General features: G+C 44.2%; 1 protein-coding gene across 50 annotated transcripts in view; it reads left to right on the top strand.

The window, feature by feature from the left end:
* ST3GAL6 (ST3 beta-galactoside alpha-2,3-sialyltransferase 6) overlaps window positions 1-18362 on the top strand; it is an 85410-nt gene that overhangs the window by 20420 nt on the left and 46628 nt on the right. For 39 of the 50 annotated variants that reach the window (XR_011429340.1, XR_011429338.1, XR_011429341.1 and 36 more), the window contains 3 exons: window positions 12436-12535; window positions 14675-14752; window positions 17255-17358. Coding sequence is in view for 34 of the 50 variants with exons in the window: in XM_070243919.1 (XP_070100020.1) it covers window positions 12436-12535; window positions 14675-14752; window positions 17255-17358 (282 nt within the window). In the remaining 16 variants the exon portion in view is untranslated. Of the gene's footprint in view, window positions 1-1826; window positions 1933-3448; window positions 4708-12435; window positions 12536-14674; window positions 14753-17254; window positions 17359-18362 lie in introns of those variants that run through there. The other 11 variants (XR_011429344.1, XR_011429345.1, XR_011429342.1 and 8 more) reach the window with 3 other exon arrangements.

Raw genomic sequence — 18362 nt, 5'->3', positions numbered from 1 at the left:
TATTTGTAGACTTCAAGATTTTATTTCTTGCTTCAAGACATAAATTTGATATGCTGATTACAAATCTGGGTTGGTTGGTTGTTTTTAAGACTCAGAGCAGTTTTATTATGAAAGGCATAAAGAGGTGTGGCTTCTATAGCCAGAAGCAGGATCTAATTCTAAGACGAGTTTTGCTACTGACTTACTGTCTTTACTGCCTTGGGTTTTATATTTAGAAGCAGATGAGTAATCCTTGCTATCATAGGTCCTCTGAAGTGCTAAAACGAATGTACAGAAATCCTAGCTAGCACAGTAATGGAAGCTTAATTTTTTGAGGCCATTATTAGCATAATTTCATGAGTTCATTAGGATCTTTACTGGGATGTTATGAAGTTAGTGAGGGCTTGGAGTATGGGTGGCTGATGCTTCATTAGTTTTAAAAGAAGAGGTAAAACTAGACCTCGGGAGTTCTTACGTGTGCCAGACCTCTTTCTACGTGCTTTATATTTACCACTTACAGTAACTCTATTCGGTAGTATCATTATTCCCATTTTACAGCGGAGGGAACTGAGGTATAAAGAGGTTGAGGGTCATACGACTAGTCAGAGCTAGAGCTGAGACTCAGACCTGGGGTATCTGATGGCCAAGCAAGCAATCTTAACTCCGAATTGTGCTGCCACATACGGAGAATAAACTGCATGAAGAAGATGCGAAGTTAGATGGAAGGACCAGATTATAGAAGTCTGAAATGCCAGGCCAAGAGATTTTATGTTTATTTGGTGACAGTGGGAAGCCACTGAAGGTTTTTCCCCAGGCAGGGACAAAAGGAGAGCTGGGTGTTGAGGATTTTATGCCCGGTACAGCATGTGGGCTTGTTGAAAGGGAAGAAAGATTAGTGATCCTTCCTGGTAGCTGAGAAGTAACGAGACCGTGGGTTTAGGAAACAGGATTAAGATAAGAGCTTGAGAACACCTGTGGTTAGGTGTGCCAAGCAGGACGAGACCTAGGAGCACAGGCAGGGAGGCGAGAGGAGTGAGACCCAGGCCAGTGCGGCACCCCCAAGGCAGGTGGCTCAGGAATCGAAACCGTGGAGATCAGAGAGGATGGGAACAGAATGAAGGGCGGTGGGTTATCATTGTGCACCACGATGGCCCTGCATTGTGCTGGGGGAAAAGCCACATGAAGACGTTCTCCCGTGCTCCTGACGCTGCTACTTAGGAGTGAGGTCACCTTTGGCAAATTTGTAAATTTTCCTAAATCCTGGCTGCCTCTTCGGTAGTGTGGTGACATAGCACCTTACTTGGTCTACATGCCCTGAACTCCTGTGGTCTTTCCACCTCTAAAATCTGTCATTCTTGGGTCCAACCTGTGAATAGCAATAATTGGAAACGTTGTTGTAAAGGATTGGCTGGTGATTCAGTTGTACTTAAGTGACGCAGAAGGCGATGCAGGATGGAGTGTGTTCCTTTGGGTGTAATCTGAGAGGAGTCCGATGGTTCCTCTCACAGGTACCAGTCTTATCGTAGTGATACTGGTAGTAAATAGAAGGATTAGACCGAAAACAAAGTAGGAATGAAAATGTCCAGGGATTTACAGAGAAACCACAAACATCCCCTAGAGTGGGGAGGGAAATTTTTTTCAAAGCAACTTATTTTCTAAGAGAGTGTAACTAGTTTCTTCAGAGAAAATTCTGTTGATTGGAAGCGTTAAAAGGTCAAGCCCAAAAGACTTTTAAAAGGGGCAGCGTGGAATTTAGGGTGCGCTTCCAGTTCCTCTCAAAGACTGTTCTTTGTGAAGCCCTGATGCCCTCAGTGGGGTGTAATTCCTCTTTCTTCTGACCTCCTCAGGTGGCACTTCGCAAACACTCAGATCCCCAGGGGGCTTGTTAAAATGCAGATTTGACAATGTGGCTCGGGGTGGAGACGAGATTCTACAGTTCCACCAACTTCCCAGGTGATGCCAATACCACTGGTCCATGGACCACACTTTGAGTACCAGGGGTCTAAAATATTTACCTTTAGGGGTCTACCTGCTGGTGCAGCAGTTAAGTTTGCATGCTGTGCTTCAGTGGCCTGGGGTTCGCCAATTCAGATCCCGGGCATGGACCTGGGCACGGTTTATCAAGCCACGCTGTGGCAGGTGTCCCACATATAAAGTAGAGGAAGATGGGCACGGATGTTAGCTCAGGGCCAGTCTTCCTCAGCAAAAAGAGGAGGATTGGCAGTAGATGTTAGCTCAGGGCTGGTCTTCCTTGGGAAAAAATAAATGAATAAATAAAATATTTAGCTTTACTTCTCACAACAGATAATCATATTCATTTTGAAACAGTGTAACTTAGCTTCCTCACCAGGTGGTGAACTCTCTTCCCCATATCCTGAAGTAGAATACACACTTGTAATGAGTGCTCAGTATTAATAGATTAATCCATTCTTACCCTTGTCAGTGATCTGTATTATTCAGTGGCATCAATAATTAGAATTGTTATAGGTAGGGGCTTTTTCCTTCTAACTAAGGGATTGAGGCAAATCTGGTGTTCAGAAATAGGCACCAGAATGCAATATAAAATTTTCTTATTAAGTTAAACATACATTTACTATATGACCCCTGAAAACATACACACACCCAAAGACTTGTGCTTGAATGTTCGATGTAGCTTTATTTATAATAGCCAAAAACTGAAAAGAAACCAAATGTCTGTTAGCTGGTGAATTGACAAGCTCCAGTTTTGTGGTCTAGCCATACAGTGGAATACTACTTAGCCATAAAAAGGAATGAATTCCTGGTGCAAGCAACAACATGGACAGTTTTTTCAAAAGCATTGTACTAACTGAAATAAGCCAGAAATAAGATACATGCTGTAGGAGTCCATGTGTATGAAGTTCTAGAAAAAGCACAACTGTAGTGATAAACAAATCAGGAGCCAGGAAGCTGGGGAGGAAGTCGACTGCAAAGATAAAGATGGGAACTTTTGGGGTCGAGGAAAATGTTTAGTATGATTTTGGTGGTTATTACATGATTGCGTATATTTGTCAAAACTCATCAAATTGTACACTTAAAAGTGATGAATTTTACTATATAAAAATTTTATCTCAACAAAATTAACATAAAAAATTGGCCACAATCATTAACCTGTTAATAATATCTAATACTCCTTAGAGGCCTTCTTATCAGTGGGATATTAATATAAGGAAATAGAGAAAAATTCCAGTCTAGGAGAAGAAATTGGTCTCTGGGAGAAAATATGAATCAACAGCAGGAGCATAAGACGTTCCCTTCAAAGCTGCTTTGTGTATTTTCAATGTAGTTGAGTCTAAAAGGAGAGATGTTAAAAGCAGGAAGTGCAGTTCTTTTATTTTTCACATCCAGCATAGTATGCTGTTAGCTGAATGATTTTAGTGTGTTCTGCTGTGCTATTAAAAACCAAAAGTCTGCTGAAAAGTCACTCCTCTCCTTTTTCTGTTCTTTGTAGCGAGCACACCCACTTTCCAGGGGAGGATCCAGTCGTCTGTTTGGCCGCGAGGGCTTGGCTATAACTGGGTGAAAAGATGTGTCTCCATGTGCTAAGGGTGAAATCTGGCACAGCCATGACTTTCTTGAGAGAGAGAGATGGAGAGACAAGTGTATGTGTGGAAACTCACTACATGTCACTGTATTAGCAGAAGAATTGGGGGAAGAGGAGAGAAAGAAAGTGAGCTAGTTATACATGTTCTGTTTCTGCTGTGTGGAAAGAAAAAAACTGTGTATTTAAAATCAGCCAGAATGTATATACAGTTGGTCCAAATTGTTGAAACTGTAGGAGAGGAAGAATTAGTCCTCTCCCATCTAGGTCCTTCTGGCTGGCCTAAGAGTTAAATTGACATGAGACAGAATAATGGGAGAAAATCAAACAAAGCTTTATAATATCTACATGTGGGAGAAACCCAGGAAAACTGAGCAACTCGCCAAAATGGCTGAGATCGCTCCCCTAAATACCGTCTTCAGCTAAAGACAAAGGAGGGTGTTTGGGGTAGAGGTTTGGGACTTCAGGGAGAGGAAGGCAATTTACACAGAGATGGAAAAGCAAATGGGCCAACCATAGACAGTGTGGCCTGAGACACGTTTTACCTTACATTACAGTTCTCTTATGGCATTAGCTCCTTCCTGGAACAGGCCTTCTGTGTTAAATTCTTTCAGACAGTTGGGGGACGGTCAGAGTCTTTTTCCAGAGTATTTTGTTCTTAAAAATAAGCGAGGGCCAGCCACGAGTGACTAAGTTTGTGTGCTCCACTTGGGTGGTCCAGGGTTTCGCTGGTTCGGATCCTGGGCGTGGACCTGGCACCACTCATCAGGCCGTGCTGAGGTGGTGTCCCACATGCCACAACTAGAAGGACCTGCAACCAGAATATACGACTATGTACTGGGGGGTTTTGGGGAGAAGAAGAAAAAAACATTGGTAACAGATGTTAGCTCAGGTGCCAATCTTTAAAAAATAAAATAAAATAAAAAATCAAGCCAAAGAGGGGGCTGGCCCCGTGGCCGAGTGGTTAAGTTCGCGCACTCCGCTGCAGGCGGCCCAGTGTTTCGTTGGTTCAAATCCTGGGCGCGGACATGGCACTGCTCATCAGACCACGCTGAGGCAGCGTCCCACATGCCACAACTAGAAGAACCCACAACGAAGAATGCACAACTATGTACCGGGGGGCTTTGGGGAGAAAAAGGAAAAAAAAAATCTTTAAAAAAAAAAAAAAATCAAGCCAAAGAGACACATTTTGGGGTGGGCAATTATGATCCCCCACGGAACTATACAAATAGTTTTTTGGGAGAGGAGGCACATAAATCAAATTATAATTTTTGGGAGCCGGTCCCGTGGCCGAGTGGTTAAGTTCGCGCACTCTGCCTGGGCAGCCCAGGGTTTTGCCAGTTCAGATCCTGGGCGCGGACACGGCACTGCTCATCAGGCCATGCTGAGGCAGCATCCCACATAGCACAACCAGAGGCACTCACAACTAGAATATACAACTATATGTTGGGGGGCTTTGGGGAGAAGAAGGAAAAAAAAAAGATTGGCAACAGATGTTAGCTCAGGTGCCAATCTTTCAAAAAAATTATAATTTTCTATTAATGTACTCAGTAACATCAGAGATTTTTTCTTTAATTTGTATCAAATAGCAGTAGCTCCACACTTCAGATTTAAATTTGGCTTTTTCAAGTGTAATATTGTATATGACTTAATTTTGTGTGTGTTGTTCTTTATTCCTTAATTATGGCTGATTGAGAATTTCAGGCTGTTCTAGCAGAAACCTCACCAACCAGACTACTGGTTCCTTAAGAGTTATCTCTTTAATTGTGAAATGAGCAGTTTTTTATATTATAATGTTTCTAAGTAAATGTATTTTAATAAATGTATACATTTAACATATCATTCCCTTACTTTACTTAAAAAAGATATTAAGTGAATATATTAAGTTATGATATTATAGTTAAAAAATACTGTAATTATAGTTTCCCATAATGTGCAATTTATATACCCAGATGGATCTGGGTTTGGATTCAGGCCGCTGACCTGGGAAATGAGCATCCCTAGCCTGGAGGTGCCGCACCCTGTGAGAAAGGTCTTGGTGCTGGGCGTGTAGTAAGTAGTTATAAACTGTGCTGTTACTCACAGGATCCTCACCACCAGAGGCTGGAGGTCCTTGGTTTGTAAATGAGGATCTTCCAACTAGTAATAAAGACCATAACTTAAAGAGGGGCAGTAAATGAGTTAAACAGGACTGAGGCCTTCACATCTGTCACTGTGGGGTCCTGTGTGTCTCTGTTAAGGCCTTAGGGAGATGAGTAGATCTAGGAAGGTAGGGGGATCCATGGGGCTGGACCCAAAAATGGGACATTACTGCATCTCGAGAGCTGGAGCTGATGCTCACACCATCACGAGATTGCAGAGCAGAGTCATAAACAGCAATAAATGCAAAGAGGAAGAAAGTGAGGATGTAAGATCTGTTGGCCAAGTTCAGACAGACAGTCTCGAGTGTGTGTCGGTGTGAGCTGAGGACTGGTGGAGACCTAAATGGAGAAGGGCCTCTCTGGGGCGGCACGGATGCAGGCGGTCAGCAGGGCCACCTGGTAAGGGAGTGGAGGTGAGCCATGAACAGGGGCACCTGGCTGAGGGGAAGGTTGTAGCTGGAGTCCTGCCGATGTTGAGATATGTGCCCAGAGGGCTGTGTGGAGCCGGAGGGGCGTCGTCTTCTAATTTGCACAGAGATGCAAGTTAGTGGGCATTACTGTTGAGCAGCAGCATGCTGGGTGTGAGAGAGACCGAGCAGCAGAAAAGCAGAACATCTGTCCCTGAGGAAGCAGAGTGCATGAGGGACAGATAGGGACATGCTTTAGGATCTGGCTACTAAAGGATTGGAAGTTGGGCTGCAGGGCTGATGGCGTGGCTGAGAGAGAGAAGAATGCAGACATTGGAAAACCAGGGTATAATTCAGGGACCCGGCACCAGGAACCAGGCCTGGTGGATGAGGTGTCCCTGGTGGGCGTGCACCAGCAGGAACCTGACCACGCAGCTGAGATGCTGCTCCAGGGCTCCTCAGGCTCCCTTTTCTTGGGCCAGGACCAGTCCAAGAGCTGGGGTGGGACCGAGCCTCCAAGGGGTCTGAAGGAAACTGGGTGCAGAGGGGCAGGGGGGCTGGGTTCGTGTGTGCTCAGATCTTGAAAAGTGAAAGTCAGGGTGTTTCTTCCTGGTGTGGTATGCTGTCGGTTGAGATAGCCACAGGGTTTTTGTGCTTGGGGAATAGAACAATGTTTCCAGAATCATTGCTGAATATGCTTTTTCTACCCAGTTCTTGGAAAAACAAGCTCCTTTTGGTTTGAGAAAGGATTAGGAGAGTCTAAAAAATCTGACTATTTTCAAGTCAGTTCCGTAGGGTTTGTTCGATTTTATAAACGATGCTTTCGTGGTTGCTGTGTGCATTGAAACAGGCTCCCTCCAGTTTGATGCTTGGGCTTACGAAAGTTTGAGAATCACTGCTCTAGGATACTCAACAGAACCATGGAGGAAAAAAATAATGGATTTGCTGAAATATCGAGGGATGGGGCTGGGAAGAGTGAGGCTGGGAGCATTAGGGTTGTATTGCAGCACAGTTTGTGACTATAACCTTTCTCTCCATTTCATCAATCCCTAGAACTGATACTGCTTAAGGGGCTGGTGGGATAGACAAAGGAGGGAAATGTCTGTAATGTTTTGTACCCAAAAGATGGGCGTGTGCCCGTCTGTAAAAGCCCAGTGTGGGGAGAGGCAGTCCAATGCCTGGGCTCCTGGCTCAGAGATGCGGTTTGAGTCCTGGCTCTGCTACTTCTCTGCCCAGGAAGGGCACAGCTCCTCTCAGAGCTTCAGTTTCCTCATCGGTACGATGGGAACTGCAGCTTTACCACCCCTCACACGATGGTCTTGAGGGTTACGCCAATAGCATTTACCACTGGCCTTGCACATGCCAGTCAGCCTTTATTCATTGGGCATTTGCCGTGTGCTGGGCATTGCGGGCAAAAAATTAATACACAGCATCCAGTTATGGGATCCGTGTCGCATGTTCTGTGTGATGACGGGGATGGTCAGAAGTGCAGGAAAGGAAATGGTAGACAGACAGCACCTGCTCGTGGGTCACTGCTGTGACATCAGTAAATTCTTTACTGTTTTTTTTCCTCCATGTAGCATTTCCTACAGCAGTGGCTCTTAAACTTCACTATGCATAAGAACCAAACTGGAGGGTGCTTGTTTCAGTGCACACTCCTGAGCCCCAGCGATTCAGATCAGTTGGGGGCTCAGGCCTGTGCCTGTGAACATGCTCCCAGTTGGTGCTGACCCTTGGAACTGCCAGGTCACTTTGGGGAATGCTGCCCAGGGGCCTCCTCCCCTTCACCAATATCTGAATGCACCCTCTGGAATGCGGCCACCAGCAGAGGACTGTCAGGAAATGATAGTTTAGAATTCTCTCTTTCTTTTTTTTTTTTTTCGATCGACACCCTAGCTAACAACTGTTGCCAATCTTTTTTTTTTTTTTCCTGCTCTATCTCCCCAAACCCCCCATACATAGTTGTATATCTTAGTTGCAGGTCCTTCTAGTTGTGACATGTGGGATGCTGCCTCAATGTGGCCTGACGAGCGGTGCCATGTCCACACCCAGGATCCAAATTGGCAAAACCCTGGGCTGCTGCAGCAGAGCCCGAGAACTTAACCACTCGGCCATGGGGCTGGCCCCTCTCTTTTTATTTTTTTGGTGAGGAAGATTTGCCCTGAGCTAACATCTGTGCCAATCTTACTCTATTTTTTGTATATGGGTCACCCCCACAGCATGGTTGACAAGTGGGGTAGGTCTGCACCTGGGATCCAAACCCGTGAACCCAGGCCGCAAAAGTGGAATGTGCAGAAGTTTAACCACTCGGCCGTGAGGCTGGCCCAGCATTCTCTCTTTTGAGAGCCTCTCATGCCTTTTGTCTTGAGAGACAGGGTGACACCAGGAATAGAACCCTGAAAAGAAACAGTCCGACCTTAGGTCTATTTCTGTCTCTTAAACTGTGTGACCCGGGCGGACTCACTGGACCTCAGAAACTTTCATTACCCTCCTTCCTCAGGAAGATCGTAACTGCACACCTGTTTATCAATCTTGTTTCAAGCTTTTAGTGAAGGGATGGACATGCGAGCGTTTTGTGAACTTTAAACCACCACACAAATAAAATATACTTTATTATTAAAGAGAAGGAAAAATGGTTGCCGAGACTGAGCTCACTTGGTGTACGTAGATTATTGATGTGTTGGATTATGTACCATCCTTTGAGAAGAAAATAAGCATTTGGTCTCTGCCAGTGAGCCCTGCTCTGCCTCCATGCCCTCTACTCACACTGTTGGTGGATAATTGCCTTAAGATTTAACTTTGTAAAGGATGTTCGGGGGACCCTGATCCTAGGAGGAGGTGCAGCCAAGAAGCTGGCGACTATCATGTTTAATATCAAGATCTGGAAACTTGTTTCCTGTTGAAGGGCATTACGTTTTGGGTTTTTTTTTTTTTTAAGCAGGCACTCTGTTAATTTCTAACTGGCTTTCCTTTGAAGGCTTTTGCTCAAAACAAAATGGTCATTCCATTTATAGAATTATAATTAGAGAGTTCGTTTATCTGTGGAAGCTTTTTCCTGTGAGCAAGCAGAGGAACTATATATGTTTGTCACGAGGATATCCTGGCTGGCCCCGGTCTGCTTTGCAACTTGACTACAGATACTTTGAACTGCGATGAAACACAAGCGAGTGGCTAAGCTTCGGGGTTTTTCTCAGCTGGTGTATGCACTGGCTCTTCAGGAGTTGGTTTATTTTACTTTTTGAAGGAAAAAAGGGATGTTCTCCCACACTTCTTTGTTTTCAGCTAAACCACATATTGGTGAATGAAAAACAACAAAAATCTCGCTTACACATACTTCTGTGCCCTGTAAAATACATATGTAAATTTCCCAAAGAATGTGTTTTGGGGGACAGAGAAGCAAATTGAATTGTAAGTACTGAGTTCTTTCTCTAGATCTTCATATATTGTCTTATCTTAGGTGTAAATATGTTTTTAAAAAATTGCTGTTACTAGTAAGTGGCATTCTTGTTGGGTGTTTGCATAAATGATGTTATTCTGGATGGAGCCTTAAATACTTAATTTGAGTATTCAAGCAGGTTGTTTGGTAACTGTTTTGGCCCGTGGTAGAATGCCTGCTGGGTCCATTTTAATCCCAGTATCAGTAGTTTCTAAAGCTGTCTCGCTACAAGTCTAACTTGGGTTCTAGAATCCATCAGCATGCACAACAACAAAAAAGGCTTAATTAGTCACAGGGTATATAAGTAACCCCATTGCGTTCTTTGGAGTCTTATATTTATCCTATATTCATGTTGGGTGATACCTGCATGAAAAAGAAAAGCATTTGCTGAGGTCAGTTCCGTCAAGGGATGAGCCAAGCCAACTGCACACGGGCTCCCCGCTGGCACTGAGGGGCCTGTACCTTGTCATGATGGAGCTGGCCCATGGCCTCCACCTGAGCGTTTCATATTCTCACCTCCCTCAGACGTGATGGACTCCCTTTTAGGACCCAGCTGGACCCCAGTTCTTGACCCGTCTCAATTCTCCAAGTACCAGGGGAGGAAGGAAAGCCAGTGTGGGTTGGACAGTGGTCAGGGTGGGGCTCCGGGCTGGCTGTCCTGTCTGTCTGCGATTCTTCTGTCAGCCACTCCAGCGAGGCATCCAATATCCCCAAGACCTCGCTGCCTTACGCTTTTACTCTGATGATCCCCAAGCCATAATTCTCTCCATCACTTGGATTTTCCTAATTATTTCTCAAGAAACATGGAACCGTACTATTTTTTTTTTACCCAGTAAATATCATGCGATTTATTTCTTGCTTTTTACCAAGAAGAATTTAAGGCGATTTTTGAAATAGCCCACACCGTATGAAGACAGCATACATTACAAATGGGTGAGGGAGACAGAACAAAGTGGAAGGGAGGCCCAGGCCCGGGGAGACGGAAGCAGCGGAGTTCCCGCGCCTTACCGACCCCAGCCCCTCTGCCTCAGGGGATGCCCCGGTTTCCGCCAAAGCCACGCCCCATCGCGGCTCCTGTCGGGCCAATGAGAATGCGGCCAGGTCGCATTAAGGATGGGCCAGGTCTCACTTTGGATTTCTCGAAACCCGTGCATTTTACTGTGTAGGAAAAGAGTACAGCTGACTTTAGTTTTAGAAAACAAACGCCGATAAAATACATAAACTTATTCAGCACGTATTTTTGTCTTAGGTTGTGCCAGACGCCCATCATTTTGGTTAACTGTCTAACAGAGGTAGTTGTGCGTTGTCACTTGTAAATGCGGGAAGAGGACATTGGAAGAGGGGCACTGACCTACCTGAGGCCCCCAAGCCAGGAACTGTATGGAGCTGGGCCGTGGTTCATGTCTTCTGATCCCCAGCGGGTGTTGACAATTCATGGGGCTATGTGCTCTAATTAGAAGTATGTGTAAACTACAGTTTGCTCATTGAACTCATTTACTCGTGGTCTGCTGACACAGCCCTCATTTCTAACTAATTTATAATAGTGGCATGTGGGGGTGGTGGCTGCCTTATCAGCAGTGAGAAGCAGAAGCTGCCAGCAAGTGGGGAGAGACCAGCCATTCCCGCCAGATGATCACCACAGGTTAGTCCCCTCAGCAAACAGCCCCACACCCTCATTAGCTCCAGAGGGTCTCCACCTTAACAGAGCCCAGCACAATTATGATACTTGTTAAGATGACCCTGCATTGTCAAGAACAGCTTAAATTATATTTTGTGTATTCTACTTATGAAGGCAGTGGAGATCTTTATTTTAAGATTTCCGTTTGAACTTGTTTGACCATTAAAAGGGAGGCAGCATTACATTATTTGGAAATGTGTGTAACCAAACCCAACATGTGCCACCCCATGTTGCCCCAGTTGAGTTAACATACACAGACAGAAGTGAGAGGAGTGGGACGTGAAATTGTCTCGGTGAACCAGAAACCGGATAGGAGAAGCAAAGAAACAGTGTAAATTTAGAGTCACATGAACTGAAATAGATCTCGTATAGAATCATATCATCTACTAAATTTGTCTTTTGCATTTACTTACGTGGGGAAGTGAGAACTTGTTCATTTCTGCCTTTGAAGCAAAAGTGGGAACTAAACAAGCATGTTTTAGATTTTTAAAAAATATGTATTCTATAAAGGGTCTTATTTTTGCATTTATATTCTAGAGAGAATTGTGTCCAGGTTTTTGTCTGTCTACAAACATGCAATGAGCTATACTGTCCATTTAACACAAAAACAAGTAACTAGCTAAATTTACCTGTGCTACATTGAAAAATCAAATGGGTGTGTCTAAAAGTGTATAAAAATTGAGGACGTGGGGAATATTTTTTAGTTGCTTTTTTTCTGAGTTTTTTAAAATTAGAAAAGAGACTTGTAAAAATTGTAATGGATGGCATTTAAAAGTTACTTTGAACATGAAGAAATGAAATGTTTATTTACATCTTAAGGCATATATTTACTTTCTCTTGTGAGAGAGAAAATACTAGATATTTTTCAATGTTTCTGAAAAAAAGTTTTGGATATGGAATAGATGTATAAAATTTTGTTCTGAATCAAACTTTTTCTTTCTTATCTAACATAAGAAAGCAGTCTGGAAGCCACTGGCTTTGAAACCATGGAACTGTTCACTGGTCTAAACATGCATCCTGTTCTGTTGATTAAAGATAAGAGGACAAGGAGAGACAGAAAAATATATCCTCCTCCTGCAAATTCAGTGGTGTTTCCACAATAATAGGCCTGCATCATGTTCTTCCACTCTTCCCTCTCTACGTGTTTATTCACTGATGCTTATGTTTGAGCCGTTATGTAAATCCATCTGTATAACAATCTTGCCTTTCTCTGGACTCCCTCCCTTGCGTCCCAGGTGCGACAGCCATGAGAGGGTACCTTGTGGCCATATTCCTGAGTGCTATCTTCCTCTACTATGTGCTGCATTGTATATCATGGGGAACAAGTGTCTATTGGTAAGTTTCATTTTGGCTGTTTAAATACAACTCCCAAGCTAATTATTTCTTGACACTCAAATGTTTAGAGGGACCTGTAAAAAACCCCTGTGACATTTTGAACCCTCTCTAGCTTTCCATTATAAATTGGAGTTTTACCATTCCAGTATCTCGTACATTGTATCTCTAACAGTTTAAAAACTAAGGCGGGGCTTACCCCGTGGCCCAGTGGTTAAGTTCGAGTGCCCCATTTCTTCCCGCGCTCCACTTCGGCGGCTCAGGGTTTCATTGGTTTGGATCCTGGGCACAGACATGGCACCGCTCATCAGGCCATGCTGAGGCGGCATCCCACATGCCACAACTAGAAGGACCCACAACTAAAATCTACAACTGTGTACTGGAGGGATTTGGGGAGAAAAAGCAGGAAAAAAAAGAAGATTGACAACAGTTATAGCTCAGTTGCCACCCTTTAAAAAAAAAAAACTAAGAAGCAACACCCTCTTTTTACTGACTTCAGGGAAGCAGTGATGTTGACCATCTTTGGGACATAACATTCTTTATATAATATCTCATCTCCTTGAATTAATGGAGTAATTCTTGGACTCAGTGGGACTTGACTTTTAGAACTTAAGATATTTGGATAAGAGATTGTTGATAAAATTTAGACACTCCAAGTAGTTTCCTTTGTTTAAAACTTTTGGTGAATGATGATATATGTACCTTTTCAAACAACTTTGGCTTGAAATGTCACATATAAAACTTTGAAGAGGCACAGATAGTTTATTGCAAAGAAAACTTTTATAATACGCTTTTTATCCTTTTTCTTACTGTTGGTCTTCTGGTAAGGAATGAAGCTTTGATCACCTTTAAATCCTGGCTGGCTGGTAGTTTATAATTAAATCAAAATAAGTCACATGACAACTTCCTGTGTTGGGCAGAAGTTCAGTACTCTCTGCCAGTGTTCCAATAGTAGGTTCTAGATCCTCTTTCTAGCTTTTGTTTACTAGATAAAAAAAGAACTTGATGCCTCTGCATTTAATTTCATCACTGGTTGATTAAAAAATAATTGTAGTGTTCTTCATGGGAGGGACACATTACTTGAGTCACAGAAAGTACCATGAGGAACTACTTTGATGGGTGTGTATGCTGTGAACTTGCTGCCTTAAAAACTATTTGACAGATAATTGTCTTTTTTTAAAAAGCCACCCAAAGTTTGTCGTCACACTCTCCCAAAACAGCTTTCTATATTCTTAATAACCTTAGAAATCAAGTAATATCTTATACTTCCTTTTGTCCTCTGAATATAATTTAGTTTTTATGGCCTGATGTGCTTGTCCATCATATTTATGTATCTTCCTTACAGATAAATCAAGAGATTTTTGTTTGTGGTGTTCACAAAAGATGTTTCTCTGCATAAGAACTTTATTAGCCCCATAGTTCAGAAACCTGGTTGTTCTAACTACAGGGGTTTTGTACCAAAAATCACTGTGAGTTGAGTCTATCCATGAAGAGTTTGAGCTATTTCTTTCGTTTGAATCCTGTGAATCATAGACGAAAATTGATTAGTTTCCGTTTTAGATTAATTCTTCACATTGGTGATGGCCATTAATACATTCTCGGATGTTAAGCTCTTTCCTCTTTCCGGGCAAAGTCAGCCTCCCACCCCGGCCTCTTCGATTAGTGTCATTGTGCGCTGTCTTGTCACAATACCCTTTTAAACTGTGGAGACACTGCTCCATTCAGGAGGCCCCAGCCGGACCTGTGCCACGAAGAGAGGAGCCTGGGCTCTGACTCTTGCGCAGTGATGGGTGGAGCCGGTCACAGGCCCCGCGCTGTGGAAGCTGCTGCGTCGGTGTTTCCACGCTGTCGCCGGCAGGGGTCCCAGACGTGGCACAGGACGTCGAGCCCTTGGGAGCCCTGTGCCCTGGGGGTAGGGTCTCCACGCTTTGGGGACTCCTGAAGCGGGCCTGGCCGCGGCTTCCACGGCCGTGCAGGAGCCTGGCCCTTCTCCAGGGCCCTTGGATTCAGGGTTTTTGGAAGCCCTCTGGGTCGCCTGTCCCAGCAGCCTCTTGGGCTCCCTCGTTGGCATCCCGGCCCTCGGGCCGCAGGTGTGGGCGGGGCTGCGGGGAGGACCGTCCTGACCGCCTGCTTGTCTGGCAGGGCGCGTCCCGTGGAGATGCAGCCGAGGAAACGCAGCCAGCCGTGCCGCGAGAAGCCGGCCTTCGCCTCGCTCCTCAGGTAAGCCAGCCCAGAAGCCGTGGCGGCCGGCAGGTGTTCGCCGCCCGTCCACACCTGGTCGCCTCCCGGGCACCCGCTGAGCGGGGGGCGGTGCACAGCGCCTCGGGCATCGTCAGGAGGCGGGGAGGGGTCCCGGGGGCAAGACGGGGGGCGGGGGGGTGGGTGGTGGTCAGGAAGAGGGCGCCTCTCCCTAGACGTTCGTGCCCCCTGTTGTTCACGTGCTGTTCTCCACCCTATTATTTCGTGGCGGCTTCTCCCTGGCCTCTGAGCTAAACGTTATGGGTCCAAGTGTTTCCTGACTTTCGCTGACTTTCACCGACTACGTACTCATCTGCATAAGGAAATGCTGACTGCTCCTTAGGGCCGTCAGAACTCGCAGAGAATTTGCTCTGCCACCCACACATGTTCTTTTCCTCCGTCACCTAGACTTTGACAGATTGCTGGTCAAAATGCCTCTAGATTAATAGAAATAAGTGACGGTCAGGTCTGGGCGTGTTTGATTGTGTAAAACAGGCACAAGCTTTTCAGCGTTTTACCCATTAAGGATCAAAAATTTGCGTTTCCTTTTCTTCTTCTTTTCTTTTCTAATGTTACTGTCCCTGTCCGTTACTGGTTCTTAACTTTTTGGGGCCAGAGCTCCCTTTAAAGTCAACCACTGCTCGGCGTGAACTCTCTGCGTGTGGTTACAGGTGTGCCACGGCTGTGGGGGGGGGGGGGGGGGGCGGGTGGAGGGGCGGCAGTTCATAGGACCACTGCAAAGTGGGAGAGTGGTTTTAAACTTTTTTGAAGTTAGTAAGAAACACATTTTTCTATGGAACCTAGTATACACCCATATTTATAATAAGAAAAGAAAGAAAGAGTTTTCACCCTTCCTGCTCCAGATACCCTGTATTCTGTTCTATTCACTCTTTAAAAATAAATAAAAATCATGAGTCACAAAATTGATCTCACGAGCCACCTGTGGGTTTCGCCTACAGGTTTAAATCCTGTTCTAGAATTGAGGTGCTCTTCAACATTAGTGAAGAGAGATAGTTCCTTTCTGAGAAACCCTAAAAATTAGAGTATTTACGCGAGATTGCTCAGCATGCGTGTAAGTCTGGTCTAAGGACAGTCGCCTCGCGTTTGTCGTGGGAACACTGTTCCCAGGGGCCAATGCTGCCCCTCTGCCGGCTGCCTCAGGAGAAGCTGGGCTGGGAGGCTGCGCTTGGAGGTCTTCCTGAGGCTGTGGGGGACACCTCTCCTTGGCGTTAAGCTTGGGCGTGGCTTTCCTCTTGGTCAGGTAGGGGTTAGTGACCCCAGAGAATGCCGTAGTTCCTTCACTTCTCATAGCTTCAGTGCCTCTGTCTACATTGATTCATAGGCTTTACCTACCTTTCCAGGCTTTGGGAGGGGGAACAACAGCAGAAATGTGCTGTCATATGATGCATTATAATGTCATATAAGACAACGCCATCTAACACAATGCACTGGGTCATTATTACAGATAAGCCCAATACTTACTGAGCCCTACTGTGTGTGAGACATGGTGCTAAACAGTTATTTCACTTAGAAATACAATGTAAGTCGCCTCACACAAAGTCTGCCTGGCAGTAGACATTAATCCTTACTCACCATTGTCACCCCCACACTCCACAGACCAGCATCCTTTGTCACCTTGCCCTCAGGGTGCAGAGGGATCTGTGGGTCACTTTCCCAAGGAAGAGCTGGAGAGATTCTTGAGTGTGCCTGAGTGGGACAGGGGCATCCTTCAGGCAGAGAAGGCAATAGGAAAAAGCAGGCAGTTCTCGTTCTTGAGTAAATATTAATCTAATGACTTCAGGAGAGAGTTTGGTTCTAGCTGCATCCACCTTTTCAAGCTTTTTTTTTTTTTTTTGGTGAGGAAGACTAGCCCTAAGCTAACATCTGTTCCAGTCTTCCTCTATTTTGTGTGTAGAATGCCTCCACAGCATGGCCACTGATGAGTGGAGTAGGTCCATGCCCAGGATCCTAACCCATGAACATGGGCCACTGAAGCAGAGTGTGCACAACTTGAACCCTTGTCCATGGGGCCAGCTCCCTCATGTTTTTTTATTTTCACGGCTGACACAAATTTATACATATGGTACTTTTTAATTTGGGATTGGGAAAATAAATACTTTTATTTTCCCTTGTTACTTCCTTTGTTTCTTCCCTTAGATAGCTAACATTTTATCACTTGATGTTAATTTGTTTTTAAAACTTCGTTCCCTCCTCGCTGGTCCCCCGAAGCAGTAACATAGTTTTGGTTCCATGACCTGGAAGGTGTTTCCATTCCAATTGTGAGTTCCATTGCAAATATCATTCCATGAAATGTTGAAATACTGTTTAAGATGATTTTTAAAGAATTTTAAAAATAATTATACATTCATATATAGTCAATATAGCAGTATGAGTGATATACTACACTTATTTTCAGTTGTGACTTTCAAAGCCTGCAAATATTGTGGGCATTTGGCAAAATCATTCTTTATCCTTTTCTTCCAGATTTCATGAGTTTCATCCTTTTCTGTGTGCATCCGATTTTAAAAAGATTGCTTCCTTGTATGGTGGCGATAAGTTTAGTTTGCCCTATGGGATAAAAGCTTCAGGTCAGTCATATTCTTCTTACTCTGCCCTAGAAATATGAGTGCTGTTTGATGTGAACCACGTTTATATAATTTCAAGGCCTTTTAGTCTTTCTGCTTCATAATGATTCCTAAAGAGTATGATTTGGGGATGGGATGAAGGGAATTAAGTTTTAATATACTAATCCCCATTCCTTTTGAGACAGTGTGGAATAAAAGAATAAAAGTGGTAGACTTTTTGTTGTTGTTGAGAAATTGCTTTTTACTTCTGTTTTGCCTCCACCTTCTTTATGAGTTCTCATGTCTTACTTGATTCTGATTTAGAGTTAGCAGGGTAACCCTGTGGGTTAACTTCCTCCCTATCTCCCATTGCACCTGTTTACCTGGGAGTTTTGCTTTATCTTATTTTATCAGCAAGTTCTAGCTCCTTGATCAGTCCTTTAATCAGTGGATATTCTATTTTTGGTAAATTTAGCGAGAATTACTCCATCTGCGTCATTAGTGAATGAGGTAACGCTTTCCCCTCTGCTCGTTGACACCTGATTGACCTTGCACAGCTTTATGTCCTAGATTTTTGAGAGACGCTAAAAGCCCAGGAAGTGACAAGCCTAAAGTTTTCTGAGTTAGATGTTGCCTATTCAACTGATCCTGTGTGTGTGTTTTAAAAATGTTTCAGAGAATTTGATCATTTAATAGGCTTAACTTGCTGAATATTGATATCTGTACTAACGTCAATTTCAGAATCATCTGATATTGCTCATTTTTAGTTACTTTTTTATGAATGTTTTCAGATGAAGCATCTTATTTTTATGGGGTTTTGGGAAAGTTTTCTTGGAGCATTTATCACTTTGAGTGTGCCTACTGAGCCGCACTGGCTAATTGCAGTGGTATCATTGATTTTCACCCCAGAATAAATCACAGTGGCCATACCAGTTGGAAATGGGTTTGGGGGAGGGGAGAGGACACAGTGTGACTTGCTGTGTACCTAAGAAGCCACGATTCCTTTGATTCCTAATTCTCCTTTTGTT

This window comes from Equus caballus, chromosome 19 (genome assembly GCF_041296265.1).
Source record: "Equus caballus isolate H_3958 breed thoroughbred chromosome 19, TB-T2T, whole genome shotgun sequence".
Taxonomy (NCBI): Eukaryota; Metazoa; Chordata; class Mammalia; order Perissodactyla; family Equidae; genus Equus; species Equus caballus.
Note: the sequence above shows the minus strand (reverse complement) of the source record. Positions and strands in the feature narration are given on the sequence as shown.